The 17,463-nt window shown below is 42.5% G+C and overlaps 1 protein-coding gene and 1 non-coding gene across 3 annotated transcripts in view; both read right to left on the bottom strand.

Moving 5' to 3' along the window:
* Nucleotides 1–17,463, bottom strand: part of SLC5A8 (solute carrier family 5 member 8) — an 82,809-nt gene that overhangs the window by 44,939 nt on the left and 20,407 nt on the right. Inside the window, exons 2-7 of one of the 2 annotated variants that reach the window (XM_085873027.1) lie at nucleotides 9,716–9,781; nucleotides 9,277–9,328; nucleotides 7,649–7,716; nucleotides 6,830–6,984; nucleotides 6,364–6,504; nucleotides 375–504 (exon numbers count right to left, since the gene is read on the bottom strand). In XM_085873027.1, coding sequence (XP_085729153.1) covers nucleotides 375–504; nucleotides 6,364–6,504; nucleotides 6,830–6,984; nucleotides 7,649–7,716; nucleotides 9,277–9,328; nucleotides 9,716–9,781 — 612 coding nt within the window. The remainder of the gene's footprint in view (nucleotides 1–374; nucleotides 505–6,363; nucleotides 6,505–6,829; nucleotides 6,985–7,648; nucleotides 7,717–9,276; nucleotides 9,329–9,715; nucleotides 9,782–17,463) is intronic. The other variant, XM_085873028.1, reaches the window with a different exon arrangement.
* TRNAG-GCC (transfer RNA glycine (anticodon GCC)) lies at nucleotides 11,983–12,053 on the bottom strand. The gene has a single exon. It is a non-coding gene; the product is annotated as a tRNA-Gly (tRNA).

Raw genomic sequence — 17,463 nt, 5'->3', positions numbered from 1 at the left:
CACACTTGGCATAGAGAGGGTGGTGTTACCATCAGCTGAGGAGTGAGTGTGCTTACCTGTAGGCAAGCAATCCAGCCTACCTTTGCATTTACGAATTTATTAATTTACTGTATACTTTAAAGCTTTTCAAAAAATTGTTGGCAAGAAACGCTGACATTTAATTAAGGAAACAAATCGGCCAAATAAGAATCGGACAATTTTTTTTTTTTCCAGCGGAGCATTTCAGATCACCTTCAACAAAAGCTCACATCAACAACCCGTCTTGCACAGCTCATCAAGTCAAGCACAGCTCATGCTCAGCAAAAAAATTATTACAATGCGGATCGCCGCACGACCGGGCAAAGTAAAAGAACCAACGGCGTTGTGCCTCTTACCTGGTCAGCCGCGGAAACCTTTCCGCTAGTCCATGGGTCACAGGTGACATACTTGGCATACAGAATCAACCCGCACAGCACCACACAAACCATGATAACTAAAAGACCTAGAAGGTTTAGAGCAAGCGCTCTGATGGCACAAACAGCAATCCATGAAAAAAAAACAAATCTGTAGGTTCGGTACATCTCATCTCATTTGGTATTGTACATCGTGAGTACATTATTTACCTGATCAAAACCAATATTTTCATTATCTTGGGATCTGCGTGACCTCGTTGATTTGATGAAAGGTCAAAATGTCCCGAATGGATCCATTTCCCTCATAAGCTTCATGACCGAAGGATTAGTAGAGGTGTCTGCCTGTGTTAGACAACCCTATTATTGCGATCGACAGGATAAGTGCATGGTTTCTCTGCTCGTATTCTGTCGACCCAGCGTCTCCCCTTTCTGTTTCTTTCACGAACATGTCCACTGAGGGCCATTTGATAGCTCTGTAGAAAGTTACCAATATCACTCATGTCCACATACTGACCCCATTAATTCCATCACTAAATCCTAGAAAGATTTATCAGCATAATCACACAGTCGAATCAATAACTCATGATAAACTATTTCCTAACTTTTAGCCACTGATTATCAATTTAACTTCTGACCCTGTCATTTCCAGTGGGTGGGGGGGGGGGGTGGTGGTGCTTCTTTACTAGTTTTCATCTTTATGTACAGTTTTGTTTCTTTCTTAGTTTGGGTCTTTGTCTATCTAGTCCCCACCATCACATCTATCCATCATTGGACATGCATTGATGAACATGGGCTCCCGCTAACCCTCTTAGTTCCTTTGTTACAAAGAGCAATAGAGCTGGCAAGGTGACCTAGAGGTACGCACAATCACCTCTGACCTGTCTAACCTGGGTTCGAATGTCCACTATAACCTGTTATCCCAGTGTTTCCACAGCCAGGGTGATTCATCAGTGTGTGGGCCGTCCCTCCAATGGACATTAAACTGGGTGTCTCGTCTGCCGGTATTAGTTGGTAGATGTTAAAGATCACATGGTGTCCTTCGTGGAGAGTAGGCGAGCTACCACCGGAATCCTGCCCTAACCTACAAAGGGCATTGCATCAGCGGTACAGCCATGTCAGCCAATGATGCCACTCACAGGCTTGTGCTGCATATGAAAAAAGAAGAAGACAAAGTGAAATTTTTCTGCCATGTTACCTCTCCTCTGACCTGTAGAACACTGTTGTTAGCCCAGAAACAGGCCTGCTTTTCTCAAAGAGTTCAGGGTAATGGACAAAACACCTCATGGAACATCCCGTGTCCTGCCAGTAGATATTTTAGATTCTCATTAGTCAAACATACACGTCACCCTTTTTAACCATTCATGAAGCAACTCGCCTGTGAAACACCGGGATGACAGTTGATAGCTGGGATTGCAGCACAGCTCAGAGGCGAGTGCTACAAACTGATGTGTTTTGTGGATGATATAATTTACAAGTTTGGAACAACCTTGCTGTCGTTTTAAGTTGTAGTCATGTGATTTTCCCACACCACCCCTTTCTAGGGAGGATACTTATCACCAGGCACACGATGCCTGTACAATCTACAGTTTTGTACAGACATTATGTACGCGGTGATGCAGTATGTAACCTTTCTAGAAAGATAAGATCCGGATCCAGATTTGAGAATTTAAAATTTTTCACCTCCGTCACCGAAAGTGGATGGAGGTTATGTTTCCACCCCTGTTTTTTTTTGTCAGTCTGTAAGCAACTGTAGGTAGCATTGTCTTCAGTTTTGCATTTGAACATGATTTAGAGCACTTGGCAAAGATAAACTGCATTCCTAATGATCAACATTGTTATGATACTTGTGGGTGCAAGGGAGGTGAGAGGTGAGGGGTTGGCTTGATTCTGAAATCCTGACAGCCAAGTCACAGTGAAACCCAAGTTACACCCGGACCCCTGCTCATGAAAATATTTTACAAGAGAAAATAAAGCTGCTCACTCTTCAAACCCACTTCATTGATGTGTCGCTGTTCCTTAAGGATCTGTTCTTCGTCCCCAATTTTGCTTTGTCCTTATTTGTATCCAAAGTACAATTTTATGAAATTTTAATATTGGCATTTACTGCTATGCTAGTAATCCCCAGCGTTACCTGTCCATTGAACCCGATTACGTGCTTTCTTCCACGACGGTAACTCCATGTCTCTTTGAAATTCAAATATTGGTGACCCTAAACTGTATCACACTCATTGCTAACACAGACGTGCTTGTTCTTGGCTTCTCCTTGGCACATCAAAATGTTCAACTCCAGACAAGGAAACTTGAGGTCCGATCACCACCTGATCTCCGTTTCCACAGTTTCAAACCCTCGTGTCTCTTCATATGGAACGCTCTCCGAAAAGAATACGCAATTTGATGTCCGTCTGTCTGACTGTTTTTTTGACCGTGATACAATCGGTCGTTACTTATCCAATCTCAACCAAACTTGAAAGGTGGACTAAGGGTCACATGACGGAGGTTGACGCGATTTAACATCCCCCCATCCCCAAGCGGGGTGTGTGGCTTGCACAAACTCCATGTTGTGGTGTACAATAGGTTATCATGGCTTTCATGGGGCACACCTTCTGGACGTAAAAATTATTACAATTCAGTCAATTCTTTTTCATTCAATTATGTCCAATCCACCAATCAATTCTGTCCAACGTACAGTTACATTTTTAAACAGCCGCTATTTATTCTGGAAGAAGTTTGGAGGAATCTCGACTTGATTAAGGGATTCTATGCTTATCGCATCCAACTCAGATTAACAGATCAGTCGTGTCAACTTTCGAGGCCGAGGTAAGCGACAACGATCTTCAGCTAACAAAGCTGCTTAAATGAGTCTTTACTCATGAATGATGAATCCCATTGCCTGTTCATTTTTTTTGAGCCATGATCAGATTATACATGGACTGTATATTGATTGTTTATAACATATAGGGCCTCATATGTGATTTCTCCCGGCAATGGTTTCAAGAGTAGTGTGCGATATTGCCAACGACACACTTCCGGCCATAATTGTGACCTATATTTGATGCATTACCATATTCTTAAAGTTCGTTGGCATTTTCAGGTTTCGCAGGGTGTGTTCCATAACCGATCAGCTTGCTATCGCTTGCCAAGCCAGTCGTTCCTCATCAACCATTTAATTGAAGTGCATGGTGCGCACCTACACGTGATCCCGTTCCCTCCCTTCCCCCTCATCTCCCCCCCCCTCCCACCCGGTCTTGGATTATATACTCTCTCAACTCACTCCTTGATTCTTCTCTCAAGCCATCACCATTCATTCACAATATGGCTACCAATTTCAAGCTTCTAAATTTAACCACTTCGTTAGCATTTTGTCAAAACACTTCACTGAACCAAGGACACAAATGTAAACGACTGCAGAAACCCTCTTAAGCCACACAAAAATGTGTTTCTGTCTACCTATTTGACCTAATCATACCTTGCATCCCTGTAGGGTCTAATAAGAACAGGAATCCTCTATGTTGCTCACACTCTGATGAAAAGTTTTATTGATATTTCTTCAAATCTGCTCCTTACCTACAGAACTCTGTATTTTTTTTTAATTGGTGTAACCTCATCAATTACTGAATTAAAATATCTCACAAAATATCATCATTTTACTGTTGTTTTTTACTTACGAAATCTAAAGATTTCATAAGTATATTGATGCCTTCCGTTTCAGTTTGTTTGTTTGTTTGTTTGTTTGTTTGTAGGCATGATAACTCGAGAACAGAAGAAGCTTCCAATATCAAATTAAACCACATGATTCAGGAGGGTGGTGGCTAGCGTTGCTTAGATTTTGGTCAAAATCGGTCAAAGGTCAAGGTCACAGTGAGGTCAAACATCCAAAACATTCGATTTTTGATGGTTTGGTGCAGAATCATCGTCAAAACTTCTGGTTTGCGTTGCTACCTTCTCAGGAGACAGCTTTTATTAGACAAGGTCAGAGGTCAAGTTGACGATTTCGTTAGTACCAGTCTATGACTGCTTGTTTGTTTGTTTGGAGCCACGATAACTCGAGAACGGAAGAAACTACCAATGTCAAATTAAACCACATGATTCAGGAGGGTGATGGCTAGTGCTGATTAGATTATGGTCAAAATCGGTCAAAGGTCAAGGTCACAGTGAGGTCAAATATTCGATTTTTGATGGTTTGGTACAGATAACTCGAGAACGGAAGAAGCTACCAATGTCAAATTACACCACGTGATTCAGGAGGGTGGTGGCTAGCCGTAATTAGATTTTGGTCAAAATCGGTCAAAGGTCAAGGTCACAGTGAGGTCAAACATCCAAAACATTCGATTTTTGATGGTTTGGTACAGAATCATCGTAGAAACTTCTGGTTTGCGTCGCTACCTTCTCAAGAGACAGCTTTTATTAGACAAGGTCAGAGGTCAAGTTGACGATTTCGTAAGTACCAGTCTATGACTGCTTGTTTTTTTTTTACCCCTTCTTTCATCTATAACTCTGAGATTTTATTTCAAAATGAAAAGCAGTAGATGCATGGAAAGGTTTTCCTGCAAGGGTCGTGACAGTAGTGTCAGTTGATTGTATTAAAATTGAGATGGATAGATATCTGGAAGTCACGGAGATGGAGAGATGGGGGAGAGCGAAGATGTTGGCATGAAAGTGCGGACTTGATGGGTCTAAATGGCTTCGGACTGAATTAAAATTCCTTGAAGATAATTGATTGATGAAACTATTTGTTTCCCATAACAAAGCTGAGTTATTAATTCATAAAAACAAAATAATTAATAAAACCAAATATTTTTCATTGATCGCTGGATAATGCAATTACCTCTCATGCTTATTCTATAAATGTTGTAGCAGGTCCAAGTAGCAATAAACATGTGGATTGTTCAATTAAACTTCTCAAGAAAGATGGCGATTCCTAAACTCCACCAGACAATGCACATGGCAGGAAGTTCCTCGGATTCACTTCTATCTGAGGGATGGCGCACTTGTTCATGAAAATGCTCAGTCCGTGAAGCAACGATGTTGCAGTTGTTGTGTCGCCCCGGTCAGTTCTTTCGAACGAGTATGCGGCACAGAGACAGCCGATCGATCTACCAGGAGCGACCTGGAGATCCTCCACATCCAGGATGGTGTATCCCCGCCTTCACAAAGTCAAGGCAATGACAGAGAGAGACAGAGATACAGAGAGATAGAGGAGACAGAGACAAGAGGGAAAGGCCTGATCCATGGGGAGCGATCGGCACTCTGTCTGTGACCGGGCTGCCCTGCCAATCTGATAGTTTGTAGTCAGGATGAGTATGTACAGTCAGGATGTGAATTGAAACCAGACTTCAGCTCATAGGGAATTACGTACCTCGGCACAATTCTTCTGGAATGACAAGAATGCCACTCGGTAAAGTGCATACCTCCACTAGGCTGAACTGTGTAAGTGTTGTATCCTACTGATAGGCGGGATCTGCATCCGGACCTTCAGCAACAGATAGACAACTGGCCATAGATAAACAGACAGACCGACAGGGGTGAAAACATAATCTCCATCAACTTTTGGTTGGAACTTCAATGCTCGAGGCCATTAGGCCAACCAAGTCTGCACTCTGATTGCCAACCTATGTTGGTTTTGCCTTTTAAATGCTGAGCATCAAGCAAGTAAGCAGCACGTACCATTTTTACCTTCGTTGGTATGATTGGTGGGGTTTGAACCGCTGACCTCCCAGACTCAGCCAGACTCAAAGTGGATGCTCTAACCATTAAAAAAACAGCAGTTGTGTACCATCTGCATTAGCTTCGACAAATGCTGTGTTAATTCACATTCACTGGCCATGATCGGGTGGACAATGACCTCATCGGAAGGGTTTACTGAGATTGGCGGTGCTTGGAATCTGCCAAAGGTTGCATGATGTATTGATCTGGCTTTTCCAAACAACACAATAATCAGAGCAAAAACAACAAATGATAGGAAATATCTCACAGTTGTGCTTGGCGAAGGCTTTTGCAGGAAATGTAGCGCTGAACTTGTGCCTGATTGATTGCGTATAGTGAAGTCCATGTAAATGTCCCACCGATGGCCAGTGTCCAGAAGGTGTGTCGTCTCAGTGGGCTTGGGTCGAAACTGCACACACGGTCAAGGATGTCTGTCAATAAAACTTCATGCATCTGAATCCCACCATCTTCAAAAAATCTGAGTCACCGCCAGGCATCTGTAAATCAATGCTCCATGGTTCAAATCCACAACATTGGAACACAAGACCATTCCATGCAGGTGAATCTCGTTAAATTCAGAAAAAATTATCCGAGTTCAATTGAAGGCCATTTGCTTTGACCATAGTAATATCTTGCTATCAATGTCCCAATCATGTACGAATGAGTCAGCCCATCAGGTCCAATCAGACCGAACATCGAAAATAAAATAAATAACCCCCAAAAAAATGCCTTACTTGTTGAAGTTGAGCCGATCTCCATAGTAAGATGTGTTCCACACAGCTTCAATGCCGCCGCACACGATGCAGCCACGGATGATGACTGCTAAAAATCCAGTAATCATGATTCCAATTTGGAAAACGTCGGTCCACACCACAGCCTTGATACCACCCTGCAATGATGAACTTGACTTACGTCTGGGACGATGGAAGACCATCGTTTTTTTATTTCTGTACTCGGGAAAGGTTTGGGCTTCTTCATTCATATGCAGCACAAGGCTGCAGGGTAGCATCATTGGCTGAGTGCGTGGCTGTGCCACTGATGTAGTGCCCTCTTCAGGTAAGGGCCGGAATTTGGAATTTGTTCATGGTGCCGGCGATTGCTCACCTACTCTTTGCAAAGGACACCATTGGATCTTTAACGTCTACCAGAAAATGCCAGCAGATTGGACACCTGTTTAACGTCCATCCGAGGGATGGCACACACACTGATGAATCACTTTGTCTGTAAAACACCAGGATGACAGTTTATAGCTGGGTCTGGATTTGAACCCAGGCTGGAGAGCTTAGGGGTGAGTGTATGTACCTCTCGGCAATCCTCCCAGCCCAAGTATGGACTTGAAGGATTTGATAAGAGTCCGAAGGGTCTCTCATTTAATTTTCAGTGGAAAGAGCTCTGACATGAGCCTCCACCTCAACATGAACAAGAGTTCGTATGGGTATAAACCTAGGGTACACTTTTCGAAACAATACACTAACTCGATCAAAAAGTTTTGGGAGTGTGCTCTATATCTGTCATGTATACCATACTTTATCATAAAGAAGAAATGATCTCACCAACGTGCAGTAAAAGGTGCAGACGAGTCCGGTGGCAACAACTGCACCCCAAAGGTGAAGCCCCGTGACTGTGAAACATCAAGTGAATTTAATAGAAATTATGCATTTAGCTGAAAATGTAAAGCCCATCCGTGTCCGCTTTGTACTCAAACTACACTTGACGATAATGGCACTTTTAAAAAAAAATGTACATTTTATTTATTTGTGTTCTCCACAATCTCAGAATAAAGATTTGTTGAAGATTTGATGACAAAAGCTCAATTGGTAAAGATGTTACGGCCTGGACATACACACTGAATCTCAATGGTAAACAAGGATTTCGATTAAAACATTGATGCTTTGTCTACCACTTCACTGATGACGTCATCCTCACAATCCTAAATTCCCCATTGAGAGTAGAATGAGATGTGCCAAATTTCAAATTTTTATGATCAGCAGTTTCAGAGATATAATGCTTTAAATTTTTGCGCTTACTCCAAAATGGCTGTCATACCACATGACTTATGACGTCACAATTATCATTAAAATATTCTCCATGGGGGAGACAGACGCTCATTCTCTCCATCCTCCATAGGGGACCCTGACAATTTTGTGTCAATCGGACAAGTAGTTGCTCAGAACAAAAATGTTAAAAACATGATAGGTCGAACAAAACGAATAAGTAAAATTTACATAAAATGTCATCGCCCTCGTTGTTTTAGTAATTTTGCTATACGGAGTGAAATGACTGGCCGACATTGATGTACAACTAAAATGGCCGCCAGTCTACCAGTCGGCCATCTTTGATCAGATTGCAAAATAAAGTCAGTGGCATGTGTGTGCCACGATTCCTTATCTTTGTGCCAAGTTTGAACAACATCGGTAGATGCATATCCGATAAATGGTTGAGGACGTGTACAACACCGGCTTTTTACATCTAAAATGGCCGCCAGTCTGCCATCTTGGACCTGATCGGGAAGAAAAATGATGGGCATGTGTAAGTCATCATTCCTTATCTGTGTGTCGACTTTGAATAACATAGGTAGATGCATGTCCGAGAAATGGTTGAGGACGTGTTCAACACGAGGGTTTATTTTTTTACTACTAAAATGGCCGCCAGTCGGCCATCTTTGATCGCATCGTGAAACAAAATGATATGCATATTGACACCATCATTTGTCCTCTTTGTTTCAAGTGCGAATAAAATCGGTCCATACATGTCCGAGATATGGTTGCGGACGCACGCACGCACACACACACGGACACAAAAATCCAGACCAAATCCATAAGTCCCCATTTCGGACTATAAGTCCAACAGGGGCTAATAATAATAATGAAAATTATTTCAACAAAACTTTTTGTTTAAAATTTGATGACAAAAGCTCAAATGGTTATGGCCAGGACACACACACACACACACACACACACACACACACACACACACACACACACACACACACACACACACACACACACACACACACACACACACACACACACGTGATTGCAAAATCCCATCTTCTGCTGTGCGTGGGACGGGCTCACAACAGAGAGAATTAACACAAATTATTTTTTCATGAAATGCTTTCTATTTTTGAAAGTCAAGCTGATGTAACGGGTGTGCCTGACTGGCCTCGAGGTGAGCTCACCTTGGTTCAGTGCAAGAGCTGGAGCGTAGATAACTATCCCAGTGTACAATATCTGATCAAAAACACAAATACGTTTGGGTTACACACCTAACGTGGCCAAACCCAGCAAACGTTTTGAGATTGACACAGATAAACAGAAAGGAACAGAAGCACAAATAAAAAAAGGACATCTGCATCATATCACCACCACCCCTTCCCCATCCCATCCATCCCACTTACCAAACTCGCAAACAAAATCACACTGGACTTCCCTCCTTATATCCAAAGGCAATATTACACTTTCAATGTGTGGATTCAACAAAGAACAGGTATGTCTGTCTACCTTACATGTAGGTATCATTATTATCATTGACATAGCACTGCAGTGCACAATACGTTAAACAGTTATTATTTAACAAAAGGTGATCCAAGCAGGAGATTGTAAACAGGAGGCACTCACAGTTTGAAACATGAACAGAGTTGTGCCAATGTAACGGAACAGCTTGTGGAAGCGCAGCTCCAGGTACTGTGGGAAATCATGAGAAAATCGAAGCTTTAATCATATCCTTTATAACTTGTTCATCTGTTTCAATGCACACCTTCACGAGGCTTTGCACCCGCCATTTGAAATGGCCATTTGGGCCATCGCGTCTGTGTTGTACATACATCTCGTGAGAACCAATTCCCATTTGAAATGGCCATTTGGGCCATCGCGTCTGTGTTGTACACACATCTCGTGAGAACGAATTCCCATTTGAAATGGACATTTGGGCCATCGCGTCTGTGTTGTACACACATCTCGTGAGAACGAATTCCCATGTGAAATGGCCATTTGGGCCATCGCGTCTGTGTTGTACACACATCTCGTGAGAACGAATTCCCATGTGAAATGGCCATTTGGGCCATCGCGTCTGTGTTGTACACACATCTCGTGAGAACGAATTCCCATTTAAAATGGCCATTTGGGCCATCGCGTCTGTGTTGTACACACATCTCGTGAGAACGAATTCCCATGTGAAATGGACATTTGGGCCATCGCGTCTGTGTTGTACACACATCTCGTGAGAACGAATTCCCATGTGAAATGGCCATTAGGACCATCGCATCTGTGTTGTACACACATCTCGTGAGAACGAATTCCCAGGTGAAATGGTCATTTGGGCCATCGCGTCTGTGTTTTACACACATCTCGTGAGAACGAATTCCCATGTGAAATGGCCATTGGGGCCATCGCGTCTGTGTTGTACACACATCTCGTGAGAACGAATTCCCATGTGAAATGGACATTTGGGCCATCGCGTCTGTGTTGTACACACATCTCGTGAGAACGAATTCCCATGTGAAATGGACATTTGGGCCATCGCGTCTGTGTTGTACACACATCTCGTGAGAACGAATTCCCATGTGAAATGGACATTTGGGCCATCGCGTCTGTGTTGTACACACATCTCGTGAGAACGAATTCCCATGTGAAATGGCCATTAGGACCATCGCATCTGTGTTGTACACACATCTCGTGAGAACGAATTCCCAGGTGAAATGGTCATTTGGGCCATCGCGTCTGTGTTTTACACACATCTCGTGAGAACGAATTCCCATGTGAAATGGCCATTGGGGCCATCGCGTCTGTGTTGTACACACATCTCGTGAGAACGAATTCCCATGTGAAATGGACATTTGGGCCATCGCGTCTGTGTTGTACACACATCTCGTGAGAACGAATTCCCATGTGAAATGGCCATTTGGGCCATCGCGTCTGTGTTGTACACACATCTCGTGAGAACGAATTCCCATGTGAAATGGACATTTGGGCCATCGCGTCTGTGTTGTACACACATCTCGTGAGAACGAATTCCCATGTGAAATGGCCATTAGGACCATCGCATCTGTGTTGTACACACATCTCGTGAGAACGAATTCCCAGGTGAAATGGTCATTTGGGCCATCGCGTCTGTGTTTTACACACATCTCGTGAGAACGAATTCCCATGTGAAATGGCCATTGGGGCCATCGCGTCTGTGTTGTACACACATCTCGTGAGAACGAATTCCCATGTGAAATGGACATTTGGGCCATCGCGTCTGTGTTGTACACACATCTCGTGAGAACGAATTCCCATGTGAAATGGACATTTGGGCCATCGCATCTGTGTTGTACACACATCTCATTAACAAGGTTTGAACTATTTTACAAGAAGTGCTTGTACAATGAGGTTTTAAATGAACTAACAACTCCTCTCGACTCCCGAATATGATTTTTTTTTTCACCGCACATTCGGTCGTGTCACTGGTGGAGTCGTTTGAGCGTCCACTCTGCGGCTCAGAGGTCGCTGGTTCGAACATTGGGTAAGTCTCATCAAAGGCTTCAAGAATGGCACCTTCTGGATGCTTCCTTGCTTGATGCTCAGGATAAAAACAAAGGACAGGGCACGGACAAACTACCATAGTTGGGCACAAATAGCGCAGGCTTTGATGAGTCAAATGACCTCCTCCCGTGTTACAGGAAAACAAGACGCACAAGGAGACCACACGCCACAGCAGTCCCAAAGCAGAGGAGCCGACACCACAGAGATCTTGAGAGCAAGAGCAGACTTTAAGAGGGGGCCTCATTACAATGACCGTGCACACATTTCCCACGATGATACCTTTCGAAAACTTCACAAACTGTTACATTCCCCCCAATCAGCGAGAAGGAAGGAAACAATCAGAAAATATTTGTTAAAAATGCTGCATTGGCCGGGAATCGAACCCGGGCCTCCCGCGTGGCAGGCGAGAATTCTACCACTGAACCACCAATGCACTCATGTTGACGATTTCTTCAAAGGGAATATTATTTTAATTCCTCGCATTTCATTTCTGATGTGATGAAGTGGAAGCTAACATCAGGTACAGTATGGATCACAATGCACCATTCTTCCTTCAGAGAGAAAGTTCAATGTTGAACTGTGATCTGTGAACTCTCATCCTCGGGCAACGATCCGATGAAGGTCCGTGTGTGTGTGTGTGTGTGTGTGTGTGTGTGTGTGTGTGTGTGTGTGTGTGTGTGTGTGTGTGTGTGTGTGTGTGTGTGTGTGTGTGTGTGTGTGTGTGTGTGTGTGTGTGTGTGTGTGTGCGCGCGCGCGCGCGCGTTGGTTGCGATCTCAATGTGCAGGTTTCAGAAGGTGGAACGGAGCTCGCCCAGCTTTCACAGTGTCCACCTCTCGTGGTGGGGAGCAAGTGGGCACCTGTAGGATTTTCATGATGAGAAGGTGCCACCTATTTTAATTCATTATCTCGGTACCAAAGTACATGAAAATGCATGTTGCCATTTTTGGAAGTTCGGCAGACGGCAGCCATCTTGGATTTCAAAATGGCCGATGTTTTGCCACTATTTTTCGCTTGGTTCGTTTCAATTAAAGTATTTTACCTCAATTTTGAAAGCAAAATGAGAGGTTCTCATTGTTGTTAACGCTTCAAAATCAATGTAAGTAATATTTTGTTCAAATTACATGCGATATCACTCATCCTGAAATTCAAAATGGCCGCCAAAAAGTTACAAATCGCATTAAAATCTCAGGGCCATGGTCCGATCAACAGCTTCATCCTAACATTGACCCCCAGATTTAACCGGACGTGGTATAAATTTTGATATGAGATTAAAGCTGCTATTCTTCTCATTGACCCTGTGAAATTGTCGGGCTGCGAGATGTTTGGTTTGGATTTTGTACACCAAAACTTGCTTACTATTGGTCAACCGATTAGTTGAACCACAGTATTCTATGGGGCTTGCAAATGCACATTTTTAGCTCTCTTGTCAAAACGATTGAAATACCAGCATGAAACTTCACAGGTTGGGTAGAGGGTCAAAGCCATTCAAGCAATGTGAAAACTGCATGTGATGAAATCGGACAATCCCCCTTTAAATATTGTGGTAACAAGTGTTATCTAAAAACGATACCTGACAGTATTTTTCTCAAACTTTTTTTTGCACAGTTAGACACTCACCAAAGCAACTGGTACTCAGATACACACCTTAGCTCGTATATAAAACGATAAACACAGTCACTTCTATGGACTTAATTTGTAGACTTTAACTCGACAAGCTACAATATTTAAATATCCATTTCAGAGGATAACAAATTTATGAGGAGCAGTATCATGCACTCGCAGTACCAGCACACACCCCACATACCCAAGACACAATAGCCACACCCACATGTACTATACACACCTTGCAACTGCATGTCCAACAAATGCAGTCTTAACCATGTAGAATGGACCTACATGAACTTGTTGCAAGATTGCTACTTTCATAGCCGTATTAAACATCATCATCATCATCATCATCACTGTTCTCTTCATTGTCAGAGTCAACTTTGGGGTAACTAGAAGGAGCATTGTCGCATAGTTCTTCCCCTTCACAGCATGTACAAAATTATGTGCAAAACAGTCCATTCTTTTTACACTTGCATTGGTGACTGGAACACCAGGTCCAACCACATCCGCATTTCACAAACTGTGTGACGGCATCTGGAGCTGGGGGCAAATGTGTCATCACTGGTATGAAAATTCCATCTACCAAGTTCCAGCCATAGTTGTCCGGGGATAGTATTTCACGGAATGCAACAATGTCATTATACCATATCATGGCTTGATAATGTGCTCTGGCAATGGCATGTGTGAGTGCAGCTTTAGTTGGGGGAAGATTCTGTGCTTGGGCTTGTTTCCGCTTAAAGAGCCACCATCTTGCATCTGCAACATTTGTTATTTTTGTTGTTCTAGAAAGATAGAGCTGACATACATAAGCTTCAAGAGCAGCACTTGTTGCTTCTGAGACAGTGCCTGTCGCACCAAGTTGGGACAATGCTACAACGATGTCATGGTTGTCATCCAAATGATGTAAAACCTTCCAGCATGTTATCTTGCCTTTGCCTGCAAACTTTCCGGTAATATCTGCCCCGGACAATGCATGGAATCCATGAAGTGCTGCTGCTTTTGATGGCCCCAAAGTTTTATATATTGGTGCAAGTTTGATTACTCTCTGGTTGTTTCCTGTACCAGTTCCCATAATAGTGTCTGCTGCAAGATTTGGATAGCGCGTAATAGCCAGAACCAAGACATCCGTATCAGGAGAATAGATTCTCAATGAGGTAGCACCATTGTTGGTGGCATCAACAGCATGTAGCATGAGCTTGGTATCTGCCTCTTCTTGGGAACTACTTAATAAGTCAACACTCCTATGTGAACTTTCTGCTCTGTCACACCATGCCTAACATTATTTGCAGTATAAACTTCTGTCCAATACCATGTGCACGTCGTGGTTCAAAGCATCCACACCGTAATCTAAAGGTTTTCTCCAAGGTGGGTCAGTTCATGAGAAAAGAAATAACATAAATCCATAATATGTGTACTGGTGTAGTGTTTATGTGTCCATTTGTGGTTATGTGGATCAGTGATTGGAAGTATTTCTACATGTAGCATACTGTGTTTTAATAGAGATATATTTAATTTAAAAGTTATCCAGAGTATCCCATAGGGCTTTCCGTAATTACCAATTCGTTAGAATTGTTGACACCTTGTTGGCGTTGTTGCTGTGTTTTATAAAAATACAATTTGTTTCGAATACTATTGAGGGAAGATATGTACAGACATTTTATGTTTATATATTTCCGTCTATTGTTACAACTTTGCCAATGGTTATAATGGATGATATAGGCCTATGGGTGATAAGCTTTCCACATTAATTCATTAGCTTCGTATAAAAGCCTTTCTTTAAACTTTTTTGCTGATATATTTTCAAAGCTTTCTGGACATGTAAGCACAATTAAAAACAAGTACTGTAACTTAAACTTACCTTAGTAATAATATATACTTTGATCACTTTGCATGACAATACAGCAGAAACTTCTGTCCAATGCCATGTGCTTATGGATGTAGTAAAGGCAGCAGGTAACCCAGATGCTGCCCTCTATAGCTAATTATTTGTTACGGATACTCAAAAGGGCCAATTTATTTAATATATTATTGTCTGTTAGAAGTAGCGTCCCAAAGTTTCTTAGAAATAAGAAAAAATACTCTATTTCAATGGATTTAGAAGAATATTTAAATAAATAAACAGCTCATTTCAAATGGTGGCCATTTCGAAATTCAAAATGACCTGATAAATATTTTAAATATGCATACAATAAATCATAACGTCTCTCCTATTCATGTTCACCAATATTATGGCATAAATTTTGATATTTTTAAAATATGAGTAACAATTGTATTCATTGAAGAAAAAAGCATGATCATGGCAGCCATTTTGGAATTCAAAATGGCCGCCATTTGACACAACTCTAAAATTGGCAACATCAATTTTCCTGTTCCTAGACATATGTAAAACATATCTAAATCGGTGGCAACTTCTCATCATGAAAGTCCTACGGGCCCATTGTCTAGGATCATTTGCCCCCCCACCCCCCACTACTCCATGTGTGTGTGCATGTCTGTGTGTGTGTGTGTGTGTGTGTGTGTGTGTGTGTGTGTGTGTGTGTGTGTGTGTGTGTGTGTGTGTGTGTGTGTGTGTGTGTGTGTGTGTGTCATTTGCAGACGGTCTGCTTCAATCCATAGAACAAAGAGATCACAACGACAATGTAATGCATCATAGACTGTGTCCTGGCCTGTCTCTTGGCACACATTGAGAGTGTAACAGCTGGTTTGGTCTGCAAGGCATCTGGAATTTATTCAAGAGGTCAAGATATTGAGATAACTCACCTACTCGGAACCGTTTATGTGTGTGTGCAAAGTTATTATTAATTTACTGGTCATATACCCATAAGCTATATATATATATATATATATATATATATATATATATATATATATATATATATATATATATATATATATATATATATATATATATATATATATATATATATATATATATATATATTGTTACGGTTGTGTGGGTAGATGGAGGAATTTAAATTGGAAAGTAAGGAATGAATAGAGTTGTTTGGTCCGTGGACGTGTAGGAGACATCTCGATGTAATTAAGTTGGGAAACTGTGAGCTTCAGTGTTACGTGTCACCACATGGGCGGTGGTACAGTGTCAATTAGATAGGGATGAAGGATAAGTTCCCCCAGTATGTAATTTCCTCCTGTGACTTACTCCTATGTTTTTGTATTACAAACCAGCAAAGATGGAGTTGCGTTTTTATAACAACAACTATAACAAAAGCTCGCCAAACGTGCCGAGCAGGCAGAGGCCCCGCCTTCCCAGGTTTTGTGTGAGCAAGCCACGCCTTGGAGATGAACGGTTGTTCGGTGTGACATCGAACAGATATTGGGAGCAAACGCAGGAGTTCGGTGTAAGGGACGCAGTTGTAGTCACGAGAGGAACGTGGGTAAGATGGAGGATCTCTCTGTGCTCTTCTCTCTCGCTTTGCATGACGAAATGGCTTTCTTTTGACACATAAAGAAGATGGCACGATTCTCGTATTGGTGCTGAGGCAAATTGGCTCACGTGCTGGAGCAGGATGCTGGCCATTGCCTCTTGGTTAGGTTGTGAGAGACCGACCTCAAAGCCTCATGTATATCACCGAAGAGACGACACCATTCTGAAAAGCAGCGGGTCAGTTCGCGCGATTGACAAAGAAGCAGCACAGCGGTCTCTGAGCCTTGGTGTTGAGTATCACTCATAAATTGCCTGCCTACGTTTTTCCCACTGCGAGAGAGTAGCTCGGCACCATTTTGGGCAGGTCTACCCGTGCAGGACCAAGCGCCTCGATTCCAAGTTCCATAAAGACCATCTCTGAACCAAGCTAAGTGCCAGAATAAAGGAAGGATTTGCTTTGATTTTGTTTCACTCTTGTCTGCATTTAAGTCTGGTGTCGAAGCGCCTTGACTTCGACTTTAGTTTACCTTACGCATTATTATTTATTATTATTATTATTACATTTTAATTATTCCCCTTATAAATATTTATATTTCCATTAAATTCTCACATTTGTTTTAAGTTGCTGTGTCCATGTATTTGTCGTGGGGTTCCAGTGTAAAGCCCCCTGTGCATCCAACTGTGCCTCCGTTGCTCCGCCAGTGCCGCTCCCCACCTATCCCACGCACGTTATAATCTCTGAGGATCGACGTGGCTGCCTCCTAAGGAAAACTGCTCGGCTATCCGGCCTGGCGGTGTTAACCACCGTCCACCACAATTTAGGTAAACTTAACCAGCCACCCCCCGCTA

Source organism: Eptatretus burgeri, chromosome 3 (assembly GCF_056783735.1).
Source record: "Eptatretus burgeri isolate ZD-2024b chromosome 3, Ebu_testis_v1, whole genome shotgun sequence".
Classification (NCBI taxonomy): Eukaryota; Metazoa; Chordata; class Myxini; order Myxiniformes; family Myxinidae; genus Eptatretus; species Eptatretus burgeri.
This window is presented reverse-complemented; position numbering and strand designations above follow the sequence as displayed.